This window comes from Aquarana catesbeiana, linkage group LG04 (assembly GCF_042186555.1).
Source record: "Aquarana catesbeiana isolate 2022-GZ linkage group LG04, ASM4218655v1, whole genome shotgun sequence".
Taxonomy (NCBI): Eukaryota; Metazoa; Chordata; class Amphibia; order Anura; family Ranidae; genus Aquarana; species Aquarana catesbeiana.
Genome location: NC_133327.1, coordinates 32,911,695 through 32,934,984, shown reverse-complemented (window position 1 = coordinate 32,934,984; position 23,290 = coordinate 32,911,695). Strand labels below are relative to the sequence as shown.

General features: G+C 44.4%; 1 protein-coding gene across 1 annotated transcript in view; it reads left to right on the top strand.

The window, feature by feature from the left end:
- The first annotated feature begins 2,853 nt into the window (after positions 1–2,853).
- Positions 2,854–23,290, top strand: part of LOC141139138 (uncharacterized) — a 46,657-nt gene continuing 26,220 nt past the window's right edge. The window contains exons 1-2 of the mRNA XM_073624978.1: positions 2,854–2,970; positions 14,956–18,696. Coding sequence (XP_073481079.1) covers positions 14,973–18,696 — 3,724 coding nt within the window. The 5' untranslated portion in view covers positions 2,854–2,970; positions 14,956–14,972. The remainder of the gene's footprint in view (positions 2,971–14,955; positions 18,697–23,290) is intronic.

Genomic DNA, 23,290 nt, shown 5'->3' with positions numbered 1-23,290 from the left:
TTCGGGCTTCTTCAGGGGGGGCTGTCTTTACGGCGGTACAGGCCTTCTGAAAAGGACAACATACAAGCTCAAAACGAGAGGGAGAGAGGAAAAAAAGGGGTATAATAAATGGTGGAGAAATAACAATAAATTGGTATATAGGTATACCTATAAAACAAAAATAAAATATATGTGCTTTTTTTATTGAATACATGTGACATTATTTGGCACCTTACAAAATCCCCACTCCCCATCTCCTTCATATCTTTACATTGAATTGGGGATTGGTGCCTATTGCCAGCTGTGCCTTCCACGACTAATTATCTTTCTCTTATAGAAGTAATACTTAAGGCGGGTGCCTGCACAGAGACTGGAGCAGCAGCAGGGACAGCCTGCAGCACAAGTTGTACCGGAGCAGCCACAGTGGGAGATTCCAGGTGAGCCGTCCGACTCAGGAGCGTTTGTAATGACATGGCAAACTGATCCATGTGGTGATCCTGCTCATCCAATCTGGAAAAAATATCACCAACAAGTGGATTGACTGCATCTTCTGAATTCATGGCCTTCGCCTATTGTCAGAAACCATGAAATCAGACCGAGACAGAAGTACAGTTAAATCTCACTTGTGTAATAATAATAAAAAAAGGTAAACAGACTAAACGTAGTCAAAACATAGCCAGAGTTCAGGAACCGCAGAAGATAGTCAGACAAGCCAAAATGTCAGAGAGCCAGAGATAAGCGTAGTAGAGCAGCAAGCAGGATCTGGAGCCAGAAGAATGTCAGCCAAGCAAGTATTTAACAGGAACACAGGAGAGCGTCTCTAGAGATGTGACCAAGGCAAATGCAGAGATCATCTGGGCTGGACGGCTTAAGTAGGCAGGACTGACGAGCAGGATATCATCAACAGGTGAGTCACTGTGGAGAGATAGTAGCTGGCAATTAGCCGACAGCCAAGCGGCCAGCTCAGAGAAGTAAGGACTGAGTCCAGCCCTGACAGCATCATCCTCCAAGGAGTTAATGGCTAGCTTCACAATTAGACGGGCGGAAACCTGGTATAGGTGCTCAGTGCTTTCTAGCCTCTCCTCTCATTTCACCAAGGGCATGTTGGAATTGAACTAAGGCACCAGGGCCTGGCCGATCCTAGTGCTGCCACGATGGTGCCTGCTCAGGAGCCATGGTCTTAAATAGACTCTGCCTGACCCAAGATGGCTGCCAGAGTCACATGGGCAGTCAGCATACAATCAGATCGCTGCAACAGGAAACCATAGAGGAACCATATTCCTCCTGACTTCCTCTCCCTCTGCACTGCAGCTGTGGTTGAGCGCCCCCTGCAGTCAAGAAAATAGACTGCATCTGCATTCACTCACTTCTCTCCAAAGTCTCTAGCAATCCACATCCTCTGTTCGCCCCCTAGTGGATGGAGGGGAGCTTAACTCTGGCTGCTCTATGTAAAGAGGGAAGGATTGCTGCTACTCCCGACCAGACCAGGTGAATAAACGATAAAAAGCAGCCTCAGCCTACATGTCTCCACCACTACTTAGGTGTGTGGTTTGGTGGAGACATGTAGGCTGAGGCCAGGAGTAGTGGCGATCATTCCCTCTTTACATTTACTAACCCCTTGGATTGGTAGTAGGACAAACCTGCACCCCATGTTCTGAGACACAGGGATTAGCTTTGAGTGGCGCCAAAAGCAATCAATCATCTGGCTGCTCTATGTTATAAAATAGCAGCCTCTTCTGTATTTCAATTATTTTTAGCCTACTCCTATTAATCTGATGTATCTTCCATGGGGCTTTGTTGCAGCAAATAGGACTCAAACAAAATGCATTTTTTCTAAAAGTAGAAAAACATTTATTTTACAGCAGAATAAAATATATTTAGTCTATACAATCAAAATCCTGGTCTAACAGTAAATATTCTCTCATACTGTCCTGACAGAGAGCAGAGTTAGTATATGCATCATCTAATGGTTGCATAACCACCAAAATGTCCAAACGCGTTTCGACTACATTCGGTCCTCCTCAGGGAATAATGGAAATATTCATAGATGAACAGACCAGATAAAAACAAAAAATAGTTGCAGCACGTCTTATGGGACCCCAGTATGGATGGTAAGATCAAGCAACCCACAGGGGATCAGGGATGACCAAGCAGAAGCAAACCATGCGAATTCAATCTCACATTTGTAAATCCAGCCAGTAGTAAATGTGTAGAAGAAAAAAGGGGAGATATGCCAGTCCGGGATAGGTTAACATATGCGGATAGCTGAAATGCATTTAGAATTGAAGTAGCCCCACATGGACCTCAAATGAGGCCATCATGCAAATGACCCTCACGAGTGTATGCTGTAAACCTAGGTTTTTTTTAAATAACTATATTTAATCCAAATTCATTTACCAAATGCAATGGCTATGCAAAGATTACTGGGTAGCAAAAAATTTCCTCAGGCCTCATAGCAGCTGTGTAACTATAGTTGTTGTCCATAGATTGCTGCTGTCCATACCAAAATCGCCATTATCTTGTGTCTTAACACAATTGGCCATTGGCAGCTGTAGATGGGTTTTGCGAAGGCAATTTTCCCTGATATTTATTTTTCATGCGGTTGAGTTAGCTGTCATGCTTCTTATCATTGTATTATTTTTACGGGTGACTGCCACTTTTTCCATGACCAAATTCTTCAGACCAACCAGGTGAAAGGACATTTTATGGTAAATATTGGAAGATTCCATCTGTATGGAAAACAAGAGGTGAATATCTAAATTTTTATCAATGGTCTCCTTTGTTTATTATGAATAATCCATTGAACTAGATAAAATATTAAACTGATTTGTATCAAGAAGTTACAAGCAATTGCGATGAACTCCCTTCGTAAAAAGTTTTCTTTATTTTTTTTTTACGTCAATTTTTTGGACACCCCTCAGGTAGGCAAATGATCTGAATAAAATGTTGCCTGCTAGCTATCCATCTCATATGCGGTCTTGTACTGGAAACGTAAGTATTGCTCTCTTACCATTTGCATCTAATGTAGCTGTAATACATTGGTTAAAGTGTGTGCCCATTTTAAAGGTCAAAATGATCGGTTTAGACCCCTCTGTTGTGTTTTTTTTTTTTCTGTTCTGAATAGAAAGTTAAAGTATTAGAACGACGGTCAGGATTTATTCTTGTGTCCATGCTTGGTACAGTCACCTCTCTATTTGTCCTGAAGACAATTTCTGTCCAGGTACAAAAAAAAAGGGAAAATACAAAATCTTTGAATTGTCATTAAACAGAAGATGATGGGAAATCTTATACCTATTCTGGTGACAACGGTCTAAAGCTGGGTAGCTGGGTACACTAGTAGAATTTATTTCAACAATTCATTGTAAGAGCATTTGTTGGATTTTCTAATTACTTGCAGCATCCAATTGATGTTTTTCTTTTTTTACCAAAATCATGGGGAAATTTTAAGGTGCAACAGAGCATTTTTCCTTGAATGTATAAATATCTAACAGTGAATGTGATTTTTGTTCAATACAGTCCATTCATTCCAAAATCAAATGTTGAAAGCAAGCATAATCTTGAACTAAAAACAAAGGGTTGGTCTGGTTGATGATGCAGCACCCCTAATTAAGGCACCTCATCCCAATATGTAAGAAAAAGGTGGTGGGAGGTCAGGTACCGTGTATCCGGCACCGCAAAAATCCCCCTGACCTCCCACCACCTTTTTCATAATCTTGAACTACTTTTGAATGACATTGGAATGCACTGAGAATTTTCGTACAAATTTTACTAAGAATTTTTATTCAAATTTTCATTCGAAATTTTACTAGTATACCCAGCTTTAGATGAGATTCCTCCTTGTTTAGAAAAGATCTCCCTGCGGCGTTTCTGGGACGAGAGGAAAAAAATATCCCAGATGGGACAGAGAAAAAAATTTTAAAAAAGGGCTCTCAACCATTCTTTGCTCCAAAAAAAAGGTTTTGACTTCATACTAATTTTCTTGCATTGTGATTTCTAACTATCAAGACTACCAGTATGGGTCACTTTCTGTCCAAAGCAACATTTTATTTACCCATAGTGACATCATTTGCTTTGTTAAAATGTGATGTTAACACAACCTTTAACCCCCAAACAAACTTAAAGTATAACAAAAAAACTTATTTTTTTAGTTTTGGATAGAGTGGAGAGGGATTAGAACACCTGTCAGTTTTTATGGCTGTCTGTGCTCCCGTTACAGAGATTCACCCTCTCTATTTGTCCTGTTTACCATTATCATTGAAAGTAAAAGAAGATCCCACATTTTGGGTTGTCCCCAGAAGAAATTTTCCAATGGGGAAACTAGTTCTGGTGACCTGGGGGGCCCCAAGGAATTCCCTTAACCACTTCCCATCTGAGCCAATTCTGGCACTTACATGTAAAAATCATATTTTTTTTAGGAAAATTACTCAGAACCCCCAAGCATTATACATATATATTTTTTTTAGCAGAGACCCTAGAGAATAAAATAGCAGTCGTTTCAACTTTTTATGTCACACGGTATTTGAGCAGCGATTTTTTCAAATGAGATTTTTTTGGAAAAAAAACATGAATTAAAAATAAAAACAGTAAAGTTAGCCCAGTTTTATTGTATAATGTGAAAGATGTGTTACGACGAGTAAATAGATACCTAACATGTCATACTTTAAAATTGTGCACATTCATGGAATGGCGCCAAACGTTGGTACTTAAAAATCTCTATAGGCGACGCTTTAAAGTTTTTAACAGGTCACCTGTTTAGAGTTACAGAGGAGGTCTTGGGCTATCACTCTAACGCACGCGGCAATACCTCACATGTGTGATTAGAACGCCATATATATAAGTTATAAATAAGAGTTGTATTATGTAAAATTTGAATAGAATTGAATATGTCTAAAATAAATAAATTAAAAATTTGTTATTATAAAAAAAAAAGTTATAAATAAGAGTTGTATTATGTAAAATGTGAATAGAATTGAATATGTCTAAAATAACTAAATTAAAAAAAATGTATTATAAAAAAAAAAAAAAGAACGCCATTTACATACGTGGGCGCGACTTACATATGTGTTTGCTTTTGTGCGCGAGCACGCAGGGACAGGGGGCGCTTTAAAAAAAAAATGTTATTCTTTATATTTAGTTACTTTTTTTTTGTTTTTACACTTTCTCTTTTTGATCACTTTTATTCCTTTTACAAGGAATGTAAACATCCTTTGTAATAGGAATAGTGCATAGCAGGTCCACTTTATGGAGAGATGTGGGGTCAATAAGACCCCACATCTCTCCTTCAGGCTGCAAAGGTTGAGATAAAAAAAAAATAATAAACTCTCTCTGCCTTTCCAGCTGCTGCCCCGGCATTGATTACACCCGCCTGCCCGGACGTGACGTCATAATGTTGCACCCGGGCCTCCAAGGGTCATAGAGATGACTGGGGACCATTTGGTCACTGGAAACCACTATGCTCAACTTCTGACAGCGAACAATTTGTTCTACGGCTTGCCGATCGCAGGAGCGAGCCGGGAGAAGCACTGGAGGGTGGCAGGAGGGGGGACGTCCCCTCCCACCTCCTGTAAGAATGATCAAGCCACTGAACTGCCGCTATGATTGTTCTTATGATGCACAAAATCGCTTGCTGAAAAAGATGATATCTGGATGATGCCTGTAGCTGCAGGCATCATTCAGATATCCCCACTCAAAATCATATGATGGCCTATGGGCGGGAAGTGGTTAATTTGCAGGGATTTCCTCTCACTTCTTGTATGGCTATGGAACAAGAAGTGAAGGGAAAGATGGCAAAAATAAACCTTACAGGGGTTATAACCCTTCCTTACTCTGTCCAAAATAAAAATAAAAGATTTGCCGATAGCTCTACCTTAAACATAATTCTATAAATCTGAATTTATTATAAATATCTCATTAAATGTGACCTCTGAATGACATTTGGTTTACTGAAGCACTGTGTATCATAATCAGTTGCCTTGTTTCCTATCTTATCTTAAGGAAACACTTGTCTTCATATTTTTTCATCCTTTGTTATGGTATATCTCAGAGCTACTGATCTCCTGCAGCCTCTTGGCAGCCACTTTGCGGTTGATTTACTAAAGGCAAATAGACTGTTCACTTTGTAAAGTGCAATTGCCCTCTGCAAGAGCAGTAGCCCCAGAGCTTAGTTAAAGAGCAGACTACCATAATTCAATCATGTGTAAGCAAAAAATGCTGTTTTTTAAAAAAAAATTCCTTGCATGTGATTGGGTATTCTGTTTAAAATTAAGCTTTCCTGATTTACTATGTCCTGGAGCAACTGCACTTTGCGAAGTGCCCAATCTATTTGCCTTTAGTAATGTAGCACCATCTACCTATAGGTAGGTGCTAGTAAGGGTCCAATCGGACATTTAGGGCTGATGATCTTCTTTTCATGCCCGCACGGGCCCCAGTGCTGCCTCGGAGGGTAAGGGGGAGAAGGGAAGGTGCCGCTGCATTACATAGAGCGGGGATCTCCCGCTTACCGCTGTCATCCGATGTCCTGCCTCCTTTGATGTCTCACTGGTCCAATGCCGGGACGTGTGACGTCTAACAAAGGAGGCGGGACATCCGATGACAGCAGTCGCCAGGTGTCACAGCGGGAGTTACCCGCTCTGTGTGATCCGGCGGCTATCCCCCATGCACTGATCAGGCTGCATGGAGGGGGCACTCTAAGTGAGGCTGCATGGAGGGGGCATTCTGAGGCTGCATGGAGGGGGCACTCTGCTGAGGGGGCACTCTGGTGAGGCTGCATGGAGGGGGCACTCTGGTGTGGCTGCATGGAGGGAGCACTCTGGTGAGGCTGCATGGAGGGGCACTCTAGGTGAGGCTGCATGGAGGGGGCACTTTAGGTGAGACTGCATGGAGGGGGCACTCTAGGTGAGGCTGCATGGAGGGGGCACTCTGGTGAGGCTGCATGGAGGGGGCACTCTGGTGAGGCTGCATGGAGGGGGCACTTCAGGTGAGGCTGCATGGAGGGGGCACTCTGGTGAGGAGGCACTCTGGTGAGGCTGCATGGAGGGGGCACTCTGGTGAGTCTGCATGGAGAGGGCACTCTGGTGAGGCTGCATGGAGGGGGCACTCTAGGTGAGGCTGCATGGAGGGGGCACTCTAAGTGAGGCTGCATGGAGAGGTCACTCTGGCGAGGTTGCATTGAGGGGCACACTGGTAAAGCTGTATTGAGGGGCACTGTTGAGGCTGCATTAAGGGGCACTGGTGAGGCTGCATTGATAGGCACTGATCAGGCTGCATTGATGGGCACTGATCAGGCTGCATTCATGGGCAGTGATCAGGCTGCATTCATGGGCACTGGTGAAGCTGCATTCATGGGCACTGGTGAGGCTGCACTGATTGGCACTGGTGAGGCTGCACTGATGGAGGAGGCACTCTGAGGCTGCATGGAGGGGGCACTCTGAGGCTGCATGGAGGGGACACTCTGGTGAGCAGGCACTCTGGTGAGGCTGCATGGAGGGGACACTCTGGTGTGGCTGCATGGAGGGAGCACTCTGGTGAGGCTGCATGGAGGGGCACTCTAGGTGAGGCTGCATGGAGGGGGCACTTTAGATGAGACTGCATGGAGGGGGCACTCTAGGTGAGGCTGCATGGAGGGGGCACTATGGTGAGGCTGCATGGAGGGGGAACTCTGGTGAGGCTGCATGGAGGGGGCACTCTAGGTGAGGAGGCACTCTGGTGAGGCTGCATGGAGGGGGCACTCTGGTGAGGAGGCACTCTGGTGCAGCTGCATGAAGGGAGCACTCTGGTGAGGCTGCATGGAGGGGGCACTCTGGTGAGGCTGCATGGAGCGGGCACTCTGGTGAGGGGGCACTCTGGTGAGGCTGCATTGAGGGGCACACTGGTAAAGCTGTATTGAGGGGCACTGTTGAGGCTGCATTAAGGGGCACTGATCAGGCTGCATTGATGGGCACTGATCAGGCTGCATTCATGGGCAGTGATCAGGCTGCATTCATGGGCACTGATCAGGCTGCATTCATGGGCACTGGTGAAGCTGCATTCATGGGCACTGATGAGGCTGCACTGATTGGCACTGGTGAGGCTGCACTGATTGGTACTGATGAGTCTGCGCTGATTGACACTGGTGAGGCTGCATTGATGGGTACTGATGAGGGCTTTTTCTAACATAGACTCTCAAATGGGCACAGAGAGGACCCGCACATGCAGGCGATGTCATTATATGTTGCGCCACGTGTCTCCGCACACAGGGCCTGCTGCAAACCTTCTAGATCTACCATCCCAGATAGGGCAAAGGTCACCACTTCCCTCCAAGTACCTCCCTCACCTTGGCAAACAACGTGCCACCCTACCACCCACGGTTACCCACCCACAGCAAGGCCAGGGTGCCAGCCACCCACCCACGGTGACCCACCCACTAAAGGGCCAGGGTGCCAGCCAGCTAGCCACACACGGTTACCCACCCACACCAGGGAGCCAGCCAGCCACCCACAGGAGCCAGCCACAGAGAACCTGGGAGCCAGCCAACCACAGAGGATGTGGGAACCAGCTAGCCACAGAGGATGCGGGAACCAGCCACAGCTACAGTACCCATAGTTAAGGTAAGAAGAGATCTACACAGTGCCAATTTTATTTCTACTTTGTGAGAGGTTGGGGCAGGGATGAGAATCATGGCACAAGGAGGGGGTCCTATGAGGACCAGGGTGAATGAAGGTGTTCACTGTACACTCTGTTAGAAAGAGGCCCCCCTCCAGGTCCCATTATACTCCTTTGTAGTCTCTAATAGGTCCTGGAGGGGGGTCTCTCTCTCTAACAGAGACACTCTAATGGACACTGTTAGAGAGAGACCCCCCTCCAGGTCCCATAAAAAAAGGCAGAAGTTGTACTTTGTGCAAAATGTAGGGGCGAGGTCAGGGGTGGGTCATGGGCGGGGTTAGGGTGGGTCATGGGTGGGGCCTGACAGGGGGCCCTTGCTTTATTTGGTCCGGGGGCCCTGAGTGTTGTCAGTCCGCCCCTGGTGCTAGTAATAGGTTTTTTACTAGGAGATTGTCAGCACAGGCAAATTTAGGCAGGCCTATGCAGCAAGCTAAGCCTGTCTGTTTTTATCTGGGGGCTGGGAGTGGTCAGAGAAGCAGTGGGTGTGACCACCTATGCTCTCGTTCTGAGGCGCCTCCCCTGTTTCCAGGGAGAATGTTTTGGAAGAGGGGTAGGGCTTGGAACTGGAGTGGCAGGCAGCTCATGTGGGAGCCCTGACCAATCCCCATCTGGTATTGGCAGGGGGCGGGCCTCCTATATAAGCTGAGGTAACATGCCACTGGGGGAGAGTTGTTGCTGAGTGAAGTGGAGGATGGAATACTAGGCAGCAGCAGGAGGGCACCCCATCTGGGGGGGTGCGCCGATCACCCTTCAGCGCTTATTCCCAGGCTCGCGGCGGCGGCGCGGCTCTCCCTTTCCCTGCTCTCCAGTCTCCACAATCGACAACTCTGGCTTCCGTTTCCTCCTTCTTGGCGCCAATCATGAGTCTTCTCTTTTCGGCCAATCAGAAAACGGGTCTCACTGCTGTAACACCTGGGTGGGCTCGTAGCGCAATTCTCTGCGCCACAAGCCCACATATTTTGAAGATTATTGGAGCCTATGGCTCTAATCAGGTGCTTCAAAAATACACCCCGCTGCTGTAATTCAAGCGCCCGGCATCCTGAAAGGGGCCAGACGCATGAATAGGGGATGGCAGCGGTGGACGTGGATAGATTCATGCTATGCATGAATCTATCCATTAGTCATATAGGGGGTGGCATAGAGAGAGAGGGCAGCGCCCGGGTGCCCCTAATGGATGGGCCGCCACTGAATGAGTGTATGAAGAAAGGAAGTTAAAAAATGCTGGAAGAGACCAAACACTAAGGATGGCCACGGATTATACAGTTTTCTTTCCATCCTTCTCAGGTCCCTTACTGGCTCACTGGTGCTCCTGGAACCTCACCCCACCCCCACCCCCACCCCCACCGAGTGCCCCACTAGCAAGCCACTTACTTTTGGGGCACTCATGCATATGTGCCCATTGTACCTGCTCCCTCCTCAATGGCTGTATTTAACAGCAGCAGCCAATGACTCCTACTGTGGTCTCTGAGCCAATGAGGAGGGAGAGAGCAGAGAGAGCCTCTGCTCTCGTGTACATCACTGGATCTAGATCGGGCTCAGGTAAGCATAAGGGGGGGAGGGGCGCTGCATGCAGGAGGTTTTTTAACTTAAAGTGGTTGTAAACGTTCAATTTTTTATTTTTTTAATAACAAACATGCCTATACTTACCTGCCCAATCCTCTTCTTCTGGAGTTCTCTTCTCCAGGCACCTCCTCTTCATTGGGTGCCCCCAAGGAAAGCCACTTTCTTGGTCTACCTTGGTCTACCTGACCTTGGCTTGGTATCAAAAGAGCCCCTAATTTTCCACTTCTTAATAAGTGATTAAACAGTACTGACTGACATATTCAAGGCTTTGGATATCTTTTTATATCCTTTTCCATCTTTGTAAAGTTTCATTACCTTGTTACGCAGGTCTTTTAACTGTTCTTTTCTACCTCCTCATGGCTCAGTGTCTAGCCTGCTTAGTGCATCCAGTTGAGAGCTAACAAACTCATTGACTATTTATACACAGACATTAGTTGTGATGTAAATAAAATGTGGGAAATTAGCCTTTAATTGCCATTTTAACCTGTGTGTGCCACCTTATGTGTCTGTACCAAGGCCAAACATTCCAGTGTAAACTTTTTTGATCAGGGCCATTTGGGTGATTTCTGTTATCATTATTATTTTAAAAGGATCCAAAAAACTATGTGATAATAAATGGCTTCATGCTACCCTTAAAAGAAAGTTTTTTGCATGATCAGTCATATTTTCAATATTAACCGCTTCCCGACAAGCGCACGCTGATATACGACGGCAGAATGGCGCTGGTGGGAAAAAGGGCGTACAGGTACGTCCCTTTTAAGAAGCAGCTCTGCGGGCGCGCCGCGTTCTCCGTGAACGTGACCGCAGGTGACACAATGTCCACCGGGTGCCCGTGATCATATCACGGAGAGGTAGAACGGGGAGATGCTCTTGTAAACAAAGCATTTTCCCGTTCTGGCTAGTGACAGGACCGAGATCACCGCTCTCTGTCATCGAGAGCAATGATCGCTGTCATGTGTGTTGTAGCCCCTCCCCCCACAGTTAGAATCACTTCCTAGGACACACTTAACCCCTTCATTGCCCCCTAGTGGTTAACCCCTTCACTGCCAGTGTCATTTACACAGTAATCAATGCATTTTTATAGCACTTTTCGCTGTATAAATGACAATGGTCCCAAAATAGTGTAAAAAGTGTCCGATGTGTCCGCCATAATGTCGCAGTCCCGATAAAAATTGCAGATCGCCGCCATTACTAATAAAAAAGAAATTTAAAAAAATGCCATAAAACTATCCCCTATTTTGTAGACGCTATAACTTTTGCGCAAACCAATCAATATACGCTTATTGCGATTTTTTTTACCAAAAATATGTAGAAGAATACACATCGGCCTAAACTGAGAAAAAAAAATAGTTTTTTATATATTTATGGGGGATATTTATTATAGCAAAAATTAAAAAACAATGCATTTTTTTCAAAATTGTCGCTCTTTTTTTCTTTTTTTTGTTTACAGCGCAAAAAAGAAACCACAGGGGTGATCAAATACCATCAAAAGAAAGCTATATTTGTGGGAAAAAAGGACGTCAATTTTGTTTGGGTACAACGTCGCACGACCGTGCAATTGTCAGTTAAGGCGATGCAGTGCCGAATGGCAAAAAGTGCTCTGGTCAGGAAAGGGGTAAATTCTTCCAGGGCTGAAGTAGTTAATGCCAAATATTCACAATTTCTGCCAGGGAGCACAACTGTAATATATATATATATATATATATATATATATATATATATAATATATATATTAATATATATATACACACACACACACACACTCGGATATATACAATCAGCTAGATGCATGCACACATATATACACTCAGATACATACACACATATTTACACTCAGATACATACACACATATACAATATACACACTCAGATGTGTATATATATATATATATATATATATATATATATATATGTATATATATATATATATATATATATATATATATATATATATATATACACATCTGAGTGTGTATATTGTATATGTGTGTATGTATCTGAGTGTATATATGTGTGTATGTATCTGAGTGTATATATGTGTGCATGCATCTAGCTGATTGTATATATCCGAGTGTGTGTGTGTGTGTGTGTATATATATATATATATATATATATATATATATATATATATATATTACAGTTGTGCTCCCTGGCAGAAATTGTGAATATTTGGCATTAACTACTTCAGCCCTGGAAGAATTTACCCCCTTCCTGACCAGAGCACTTTTTGCCATTCGGCACTGTATTGTATATACATACTCAGATAAATACACACTCAGGTACATGCATACACACATATGCACACTCAGATAGATGCATACACACATTCAGGTATATACTGTACATATGCTCAATTTTATACATGCATAAACACACATATATTTGCACACTGAGATATATAGATGCACTCAGATACACACAAACATGCATAAATACATACACTAGACACAACCACAACATACTATGAGATGAATACATACATATGTAGCCATATGGGCGGCCAGCTTCTCTCCTCCCCTCTCTGTCCCCCTCTTTCCTCACTTGCAGTCCGTACAGCTCCTTCCTCTTCCTGCCCACACACACTCACAGCTCCTCTCCACTAGATCAGTCCGCCAGAGTGAGCAGTCCTGACAGGGCTCCAGTAGCTGGTGTTCTGTCGATATGTGCCCGCTGCCAAAAAGTGCCTGCGCATGCGCAGAATAGAACGGCACTCCAGCTGATTTCCCGATCAGCTGGAGTGATGTCACTATAGCGCATGCGCACATCGTGGGAGCCTTCTTTCGATGGGAGATACAGTTTCTGGGGAAGCACAATTTAATGCTATGCAAACAGCGGAGGGACACTGTATTTGTCATTTTGTATCTCGTGGTTGCGCCGCAGGTTTACTGCAAAGCACAATCTGACATCTACGGTGTCCCTCTGCTCTTTGCATAGCTTTCAATTGTGCCCGTGAAATGGTATCTCCCCTTGAAAAAACCCTCCTACGATGTGTGCATGCGCTATGGTGACGTCACTCCAGCTGATCGGCAAATCAGCTGGAGTGCCCTACCATTCTGCACTTTTCAACGGAGGCCACAAATCGATAGAACACCGGAACTAGAAGCAAAGCATCGGAAAATGTGGCCAGGAGGTTCTGTATCCCTCCACAGAGAGAAACAAGTCCCTTGTAACTAGGGCTGTTTCCATCCAGACAATTACAAATATGTGAAGATAGGTGAACATCTGATACATGTTATGGAAGCAAGATTCTGATTAAGCTTTTATGGGGTTGCTATGGGGGTGTTGGAAGAGTTTTTGGGGGTGCCCTGGTGTCCGGGTGTCTGGTAGTGAGAAACCCGGGCAGAGGATGTAAAAACCAGACTGTCCAGGTGAATCCAGGGAAGGGGGCAACCCTAAGATATGGACATATTTGGAATCCATCTCAGGAAAGCAGAATATGGTGACAACCTTGGCTCTCTCCATAGTAGAGGCAGGAAGTGTGTTCATTGCAGGATTAAAGTGAAATATATTATATTGTTAGTTTTGGGCTTAGATACACTTTAACTTGTACCCAAAGTTAAGGTATGAAAGGATAAGTCCACTGCCACATGAAGGAAATCTGCTTCCTGACCAGTGACCACAATCTCGAAAGCAAAGTGGGAAGTGATAGGGTTTTAAATTATAGAGCTCCAAGGGAGTAGAATATATTTGGTGATACAGTTTGAGTTTAAGTATTTGTTTATGTTTGGAGGAGAAAACTAAGGACATATAAGTCTCTTCAAAATTATCCCAACCCTCTGACGTCAGGTGAGGTAACATTTTGTGCCATTTATTTCTAATATGGGAGGACTGGTCCCTCCTAATGGAGAGTAAGCTGCATAATATCATGATATCAATTTGGTGAAAGAAACTGTCCTCTGTTATTTTCGAAAAGAGAGATTTAAAAAAATTGGGTCTAAGTCTCGCCACTTACGACCCACTTATCTGATGAAAGTGCCGTTGTGACCTGTTTAGGGAAAGTCGGAGATTGGCAGAGCTCAGACTTCTAAGGGAAGTTAATCCTTTGTTGAGGAAGTGACACATGTTTCAGAGAGACACCTAGAAGACAATGTTGTAGCTTAATGTTTCTCAACCAAGTTGCTGCAGCACACTGTGGTGCCCTTTGGGTTCCTCTGGAGTACTGCAAGCACGAGCCCCAGTTTGCTCTGAATCAAAGATGGATGAGAGGACTGTTTGATGCATGGGGGGACACTGATGTGACGAGGAGACTCTTATGTAAAGGGGGTACTTTCATGTGATGTGGGCCTCTCATTTATGGGGGGGGGGTCTGGTGTCATGAGGTAACTTTGGCTATGTGATGGGGGGTCTTTTAAGTATAGGGGAGACTTTGATGTCATTGGGGGATTTTGATGTGTAGGGTGACATCCGACATGATGGAGGCCTCTGAAATGAAAGGGGAACTCTGATGTGAAGGGGGACCTCTGATGTGAAAGGTGAGTTAAAGGTTGACGGTGTGCACCATCCCAGGCTCAGGTACCCCATTAATGAGTAGCATTTAAGTTTTTATATTTTAGACTGGGATGTCTGATGATTTTACATACTTTTAAAGGGAACTGGTCCTTGAAGCTGTCTGGATGTAGCTTTTAACTGCAATTTGGTTTGCACAGCAGCAAGGCCTCAAAAAAGGTCTGGAATTATATTTGCAGAAAAAATAGCTTTACTGATTTAGTTAATATGTCATTTTCATTTTTTTTACATGTAGACATTAAACTTTTATTTTATGTTTCTTAACAGGTATCTAAGATACCAAAATGAACAGCCATTTTCTTATACTAATTTGTTTGATTCATGAAAATATACAAACAGTTACGTACAGCTATGTACCAACCGCTACAGGAGTAAACACCAACAAAGATTATACCACTATGACACAACCCAAAAATGACAGTAATTTACAGAAAAGTACTGAAAGTCCTGGTACCTCAACTCCAAAAAACAAAGAACATATACAACTCATCACAGAGAGTTACAGCACTCTTCCCTCCAATAAAAGTGCACCAGAAGAACTGGTGACAATGCAGGATGACCTAATTGCAACAGTTGCAAGTAACAGTGCTAAAAACATTTCTGGGAGTTATGTCAAGGATCCAAAAGATTCAGAAAGTAATGAGACAGTGGGCTTTGTGAGTAATACGTTTCCACAAGGTGCAGGCAATGGCACTATTAACAAAACTAAACAAGCAGAATATGTGACTTTCCACCAACGTCCGACCAGTGAAGACAGTGATGAAACGATCGTAGACAGCAATAACACAACAGAGAAATATGTCACAGAAAATGACAAATTGTTTACAGAAGAAAACAATGAATTATCCAACTCTACCAGCACTGTTCTACCCGGTCCAGGAGACAGTGAGCCTGCTTACAAAATGAGCACTGTCCTACCAGGCCCAGTGGGCAGTGAACCAGCAGAATCTAAAACGACTGTTCTACTAGGTCAAGGTCACCCAGCTCCAGGAGACAGTAAACCAGTAGAATCTACCAGCATTGTACCAACAGATCTAGGAATAAGGGAGCCATCAGACAATGCCAGCACTGTTCTATCAGGTCCAGGAGACTATGAGCCAGCAGACAAAACCAACACTGTTCCGCCAGGTTCAGGATCAGGAAACAGTGGGCCTACAGACAATGCAAGCACTGTTCGCCAAGGTAAAGGAGACAGTGAGCCAGTGAAATCTACCAGCATTGTTCCACTAGGTCCAGGAGACAATAAGCCATCAGACGATACCAGCACTGTTCCAACAGTTCCAGGAGACAGTGAGCCTGCTTACAAAATGAGCACTGTCCTACCAGGCCCAGGGGGCAGTGAACCAGCAGAATCTAAAACGACTGTTCTACTAGGTCAAGGTCACCCAGCTCCAGGAGACAGTAAACCAGTAGAATCTACCAGCATTGTACCAACAGGTCTAGGAATAAGGGAGCCATCAGACAATGCCAGCACTGTTCTATCAGGTCCAGGAGACTATGAGCCAGCAGACAAAACCAGCACTGTTCCGCCAGGTTCAGGATCAGGAAACAGTGGGCCTACAGACAATGCAAGCACTGTTCGCCAGGGTAAAGGAGACAGTGAGCCAGTGAAATCTACCAGCATTGTTCCACTAGGTCCAGGAGACAATAAGCCATCAGACGATACCAGCACTGTTCCAACAGTTCCAGGAGACAGTGAGCCTGCTTACAAAATGAGCACTGTCCTACCAGGCCCAGGGGGCAGTGAACCAGCAGAATCTAAAACGACTGTTCTACTAGGTCAAGGTCACCCAGCTCCAGGAGACAGTGAACCAGTAGAATCTACCAGCATTGTACCAACAGGTCTAGGAATAAGGGAGCCATCAGACAATGCCAGCACTGTTCTATCAGGTCCAGGAGACTATGAGCCAGCAGACAAAACCAGCACTGTTCCGCCAGGTTCAGGATCAGGAAACAGTGGGCCTACAGACAATGCAAGCACTGTTCGCCAGGGTAAAGGAGACAGTGAGCCAGTGAAATCTACCAGCATTGTTCCACTAGGTCCAGGAGACAATAAGCCATCAGACAATACCAGCACTGTTCCAACAGTGCCAGGAGACAGTGAGCCTGCTTACAAAATGAGCACTGTCCTACCAGGCCCAGGGGGCAGTGAACCAGCAGAATCTAAAACGACTGTTCTACTAGGTCAAGGTCACCCAGCTCCAGGAGACAGTGAACCAGTAGAATCTACCAGCATTGTACCAACAGGTCTAGGAATAAGGGAGCCATCAGACAATGCCAGCACTGTTCTATCAGGTCCAGGAGACTATGAGCCAGCAGACAAAACCAGCACTGTTCCGCCAGGTTCAGGATCAGGAAACAGTGGGCCTACAGACAATGCAAGCACTGTTCGCCAAGGTAAAGGAGACAGTGAGCCAGTGAAATCTACCAGCATTGTTCCACTAGGTCCAGGAGACAATAAGCCATCAGACGATACCAGCACTGTTCCAACAGTTCCAGGAGACAGTGAGCCTGCTTACAAAATGAGCACTGTCCTACCAGGCCCAGGGGGCAGTGAACCAGCAGAATCTAAAACGACTGTTCTACTAGGTCAAGGTCACCCAGCTCCAGGAGACAGTGAACCAGTAGAATCTACCAGCATTGTACCAACAGGTCTAGGAATAAGGGAGCCATCAGACAATGCCAGCACTGTTCTATCAGGTCCAGGAGACTATGAGCCAGCAGACAAAACCAGCACTGTTCCGCCAGGTTCAGGATCAGGAAACAGTGGGCCTACAGACAATGCAAGCACTGTTCGCCAAGGTAAAGGAGACAGTGAGCCAGTGAAATCTACCAGCATTGTTCCACTAGGTCCAGGAGACAATAAGCCATCAGGCGATACCAGCACTGTTCCAACAGTTCCAGGAGACAGTGAGCCTGCTTACAAAATGAGCACTGTCCTACCAGGCCCAGGGGGCAGTGAACCAGCAGAATCTAAAACGACTGTTCTACTAGGTCAAGGTCACCCAGCTCCAGGAGACAGTGAACCAGTAGAATCTACCAGCATTGTACCAACAGGTCTAGGAATAAGGGAGCCATCAGACAATGCCAGCACTGTTCTATCAGGTCCAGGAGACTATGAGCCAGCAGACAAAACCAGCACTGTTCCGCCAGGTTCAGGATCAGGAAACAGTGGGCCTACAGACAATGCAAGCACTGTTCGCCAAGGTAAAGGAGACAGTGAGCCAGTGAAATCTACCAGCATTGTTCCACTAGGTCCAGGAGACAATAAGCCATCAGATGATACCAGCACTGTTCCAACAGTTCCAGGAGACAGTGAGCCAGCATACAATGCCAGCCCTCCTCCACCAGTTCCAGAAGACAGTGACTCAAAAGAATATTCCAAGACTGTTCCACCAGGTCCAGGAGACCGTGAGCCTACAGACAATGCAAGCATTGTTCGCCAAGGTAAAGATGACAGTGAGCCAGTGAAATCTACCATCATTGTTCCACTAGGCCCAGGACACAATAAGTCATCAGACGATACCAGCACTGTTCCAACAGTTCCAGGAGACAGTGAGCCCGCATACAATCCCAGCACTTCTCCACCAGGTCCAGAAGACAGTGAATTAAAAGAATATTCCAACACTGTTCCACCAGGTCCAGCAGACAATGAACCAGCAGCAGGAGTTTTCAAACCAATCAAAGATGAGGCATCAACAACTGTCAACTTCGATAGCAACAGTAGCAAACCACCAAATGAAAGAAATGACCACAGGCAGTCAAATAGTCATGTGACTCAAAAGGCCTCCAGCAATGATCTATCATCATCTGATCTGGATAGCTATACAGAACAAGCAATCACACGGAATAAGCAGCATATTGCATTTCGGCATGACCACAGTGACTCCGAAAAAATGGTCACAAATGTTCAGACACCCCTGCAAAAGGAGGAGGACCGTTGTGTGATATTGCGCATTGTCAAAAAATTAAAACTGGCTGGACATGCGAAGATTAGTGCTGCTAGCTGTAAGTACACATAACAATTGATAGATATCTGCTTTCCTCTGTTATGCTTATCTTATTTATCACAACAGACAGAGGAGGAAAATGTTTGATTCAGCACTTTTTTCCCATTATCAATTTGAATAAAATTGGAGTTGTTGAGATGAAGAAAGATTTTTTTTTTTAAATTGGCAAAACTTAATGAGAGCTACTTAGCACTTTCAGTGGTCAGGAGGTCTTGTTTTTACATCTTAGGGTAAGTTTAAGTGAACTAACCCTCCCTCAAACATCATATTAATTATGGCCTATGGACTATGGCCTCCCAACGTAAAACACATGTGCCGTGGCACTTAATTATAAATGTGCCTGCAGTTATAGTTTTCTCTTTGTTCGCATGCAAAGTCCCACAAATAGTGATATCCACCTCATGCAGCTTTCTGTGATGGTGTGGTAACAATGCTGCACTGCTCCAGAATTTGGAGCAGCATTGCCCATTCCATGTAGGCTGTACCTGTTTGCACTATAGTGTGATGGCTATAAGCATTGTCACCGCTGATTCACAAGCCTTGTTTTTCAATAAACACCTAGCCACAACTAGTCCTGTTCACTGCTTTCGGGATTGGCAGCATTGTTTCTGTTTTAAAACCTTGTCACTGTGAGCTGCAGTTTCCGGGAGGGGGAGTGTGTGAGACAAATGAAGGTCCACCTGTTTAAAGTGTCCCCTGCCACCATTGCTAAAACACTTTATAAAACAGGAAAAAACACCTGTAGGGGAAACTAAGTTCAGTAACATACTCATCTTTCCTTAGTGTTTCATAATGTAGCGGGTGACACCATCACCCTGCCGACAAGAACCCGGACAGCATATACAGAGTATACAGAGTACTCCAAATCTGGCAGAAGACACTGCAGCACAGCCTTTTTAAAATGTGTCATCAGCAGCTATTGTCACAGGGAAGGTGGCGAGGAGGAGGATGCGGAACATAAATACAGGTGTAACAGGTGTAGAAGGTGACCTTAGCCTTTACCACACCAAAAGAGAACAAATAAGATTCATTGTTAGAGTTTACATATACTTTAATGACATTTTACAGTTTTAAGTATCAGTAAGTGCATTTTTAACTACTACAGCATTAACACTACTGCTTTTGTAAATATAAAACACATATACTACAGTAAAAATGAACTGACAGTGGGGTTGATTTAACTACGTCAGCATTATTATTATTACTACTATCACTATTATTATTAAGTATTATTATTATTAGCGTTATTATTATTAGTATTATTACTATTATTATTGCTAATATATTATTTAGCTACTACAGCAATAATACTACTGGTTTTGTAAATATAAAACACATATACTACAGTAAAAATGGGGTTGATTTACTAAAACTGGGGAGTGCAAAAATCTGGTGCAGCTGTCCATGGTAGCCATTCAGCATCCAACTTCGGCTTGTTCAATTAAAGGGTTTGGAACCCTAAAAAAAAAAAAAAAAAAAAATTTTCTCTTCCTATCTTGTAATACACCTAGGTGATCCCTTCAGTTCCTGTGTCCCCCTGCCTCTGCTGACCGTGAAAATCATGGCTGCTGAGCCCCGATTACCCTGGTCAGTTTACATGTCTCCGTCATCCGCAGCTTTCGTCTCCCCCTACCTCCCTGTCAGCATGAGAGCGCCTTCCTCCCCGCCCCTCCCGCCGCTATTCAGTTGCATAATGCAGCACATATCAATATATCCCATGCAGGTAGCCTGCCATTAACAAAAGTGTAGGTGTTTGTTTAAAATGAAAAAGCATAAATACCTTGACTGATGTATTGCTGACTTGCCGGCTGCCGTGACCATACCACCTTATCCACCTTATATAGATAAGACATTATCACCTTAGAATAAATTTAAAAATAGGGACTAATAGGTTGTTTGGTTTTCTGTCTGGCTTCTACGCGTGTGGCAAATGTGCCACTTGCAGGAAAGCCAGCAAAAATATCAAAAGGCGGAAAGAATTTGTTTCAAATGTCACGCACAGAAGTTATCAAATTGAAGGTCTAATTACGTGTTCGTCTGTGGGGGTGGTCTACATGCTGGAGTGCGATTGTGGCCTCCAGTATGTGGGCCACACCTCAAGAGCATTGCATGTTAGAGTTGGCGAACACATTAGTAACATCAAATGGGGGGTAAAAACCCACAGTGTGTCTAGGCATTTTCGCCTTTGTCATCATAGGGACCCCAAATGCCTCAAGTTCTGGGGGATAGAAAAAGTTCCCCGCCACTGGAGAGGTGGCCATTATATCAGACAACTTAGCAGTAGAGAATCCTTCTGGATTTACGAGACCAAGGTCCTATCTCCAGCTGGAATGAACGTTGATTTCGATTTAAATTGTTTTATTTCTAATAGATGATTTTTATGTATTATATTTATGTTGTTTATTTTGTTTTGCAACAATGTTACTGTGTGCAATTGATTATGTGTATGTGATCATACCCAGGTGATGTCCGCGGCCTGACTGTCAATTTTTAGTATTTTTTATGCGTTTTTTCTTTATGCCATTCTATGTGATTTTAGCAGTGGAACTGCTAATTTTCCCCTATCTGAAATGAGTAATAAGCCAGCCTCTTTTTATGAGAACTTATATGTCCCTGAGTCGCTCTTAAGCCTTTTCCCTTCTAAGTCTCATGAGCGGTTATTAAAACTTTTTATTTGAGGAATTACATATAGGTACTTCGTACCAATTTGTTCTTCATTCCTTGTGAGGCTGAGCGTTTAATTTGGGTGCCGATCACGTGTTCAGGTGAAGCTGGAGTGACGTGCTGGTTCATGTCTCCCGGGATTACTGCACCAGTACTGTGATTGGCGCATTACTGTTACTATGGCACTAGATATAAACAATGCGGGCCGTCTTTGCATATCCCGCCCCACGCTGATGAAGTCCCGCCCATGGACGTAACGCGTACGGGGGCCAGGAGCGTATGACGTCACCCGCGGCTGTCAGTCTGTGTACTACGATTACACGCCGTCTAGCCGGCACTCGGACCTGAGTGCCAGTTTCTGTAAGTGCATGATTTTACCCCTTTTTTTGAATAAAAGTACGTACAGAGAGCACTATATTGCCTATTTTTTATTTGCATATACAAATCTGATGAGTGTTGGAGTTTGAAAACGAAGTCACCACCACCTGGATCAGTTTACCCTTTGTATGGTGTTTATGCTGTATGACCTGTTTCAGGTCAGGGGCCATCCATGTGCGGTGAAGGGATCATAGTCACTATAGATTCATCCCCTGTCATCCTGAATGTCCACTGGTGGTCTCATCTCCTGTCTTCATCTGTTTTATTTTGATATACTATTTTAAGGACACTTTATTTGCGCAGCACTGTTTTTTTCTATTTTAAGAGATTTAAATGGCCATAGCAGCCTTTTATTAACAAAACACAATTAACAATACATCTTTTTATCATATTCATGAAGATAAAACTTTACCCCACTAATGTACACTAACTGACTATCTTAAGTCCATGTATTTGGAGGCAAGCATGGTCTACTGACTGGGCTGTATCAAGCACCAATTCCATACCACGGCCCCTCAGCTGCAAATACACCGACTCGGGGACAATTAGTTACCACATTACCACCTGATACAGCCCCAATACCGATATCTCCTTACTGACGTCACTTATTTGGGAAGGTACCCATACCAAAGATGGGCCCCACCCATCATTCTCCATAGACAATTTTGACCATGCCCACCTTCAAAAGCCCGAGACCCCTGTACACTGCTATGACTCCATCAGACCCCCTCGCAAATTAACGTACCACCTATCTCTAAACTGCAACTGGAAAGGCCACCAAAAAGAAGGGTGAATGAACAACATTAAACTTAGGGGAGGGAGGAAAAAGTTTCTCCTCATCTGCCAAGCTCCAACTGACCCTCGGTCAACCACCCCTTCTGCCTAGACCACCATTGACCCCACCCTGCCCCACCTTCCCACACCCTATCCCAACCTGCTCACTTCCAATTGGGTAGGACTATTACTCACTTTAAAACCCCTTACTAATCTGCCTAGCTACAGCCTATTCTGCACACCCAGTCATGTAGGCCCTCCTCTAGATGCTGGGCATCCCATTCCAGGCCTATTATCTTGTCACACTGCAGCTGTGCGGTCACGTGATTCCTCTGTGCTGGGCGGCACCGATCTATGAAGAGAAGTGGGAGGGGCCGAGATTCCCCTCTGCTGGCCAGCTGACGACACATGGGGAATCACCTTTGTTAATGGCAGTGACTTTACAAAGACTTTAAGCTTTGGCAAAAAATCTGGAATCTGATTAGTTTTTTTATGCAGACTTGCACCAGATTTTGCACTCTCCAGTTTTAGTAAATCAGGCCCAATGTGTTCATGAAAAAAGCTGTGCTTCCCCTTTTTTCTGACATTCATCTGTAAAAAAATTAGAAATTAGCAAGCAACCCTTCTATAATCATAACCGGATCTTTGCCGAGTCCAGCTGATAGTGTTGAGTCATGAAGCAATTGGGCATCCATGGGCATGCACTAACCTCCTTAGACCTTCCTTATTAAACAACCTCAGGGGAAAAAAATTATTGTTCAGAATATAATTATCCC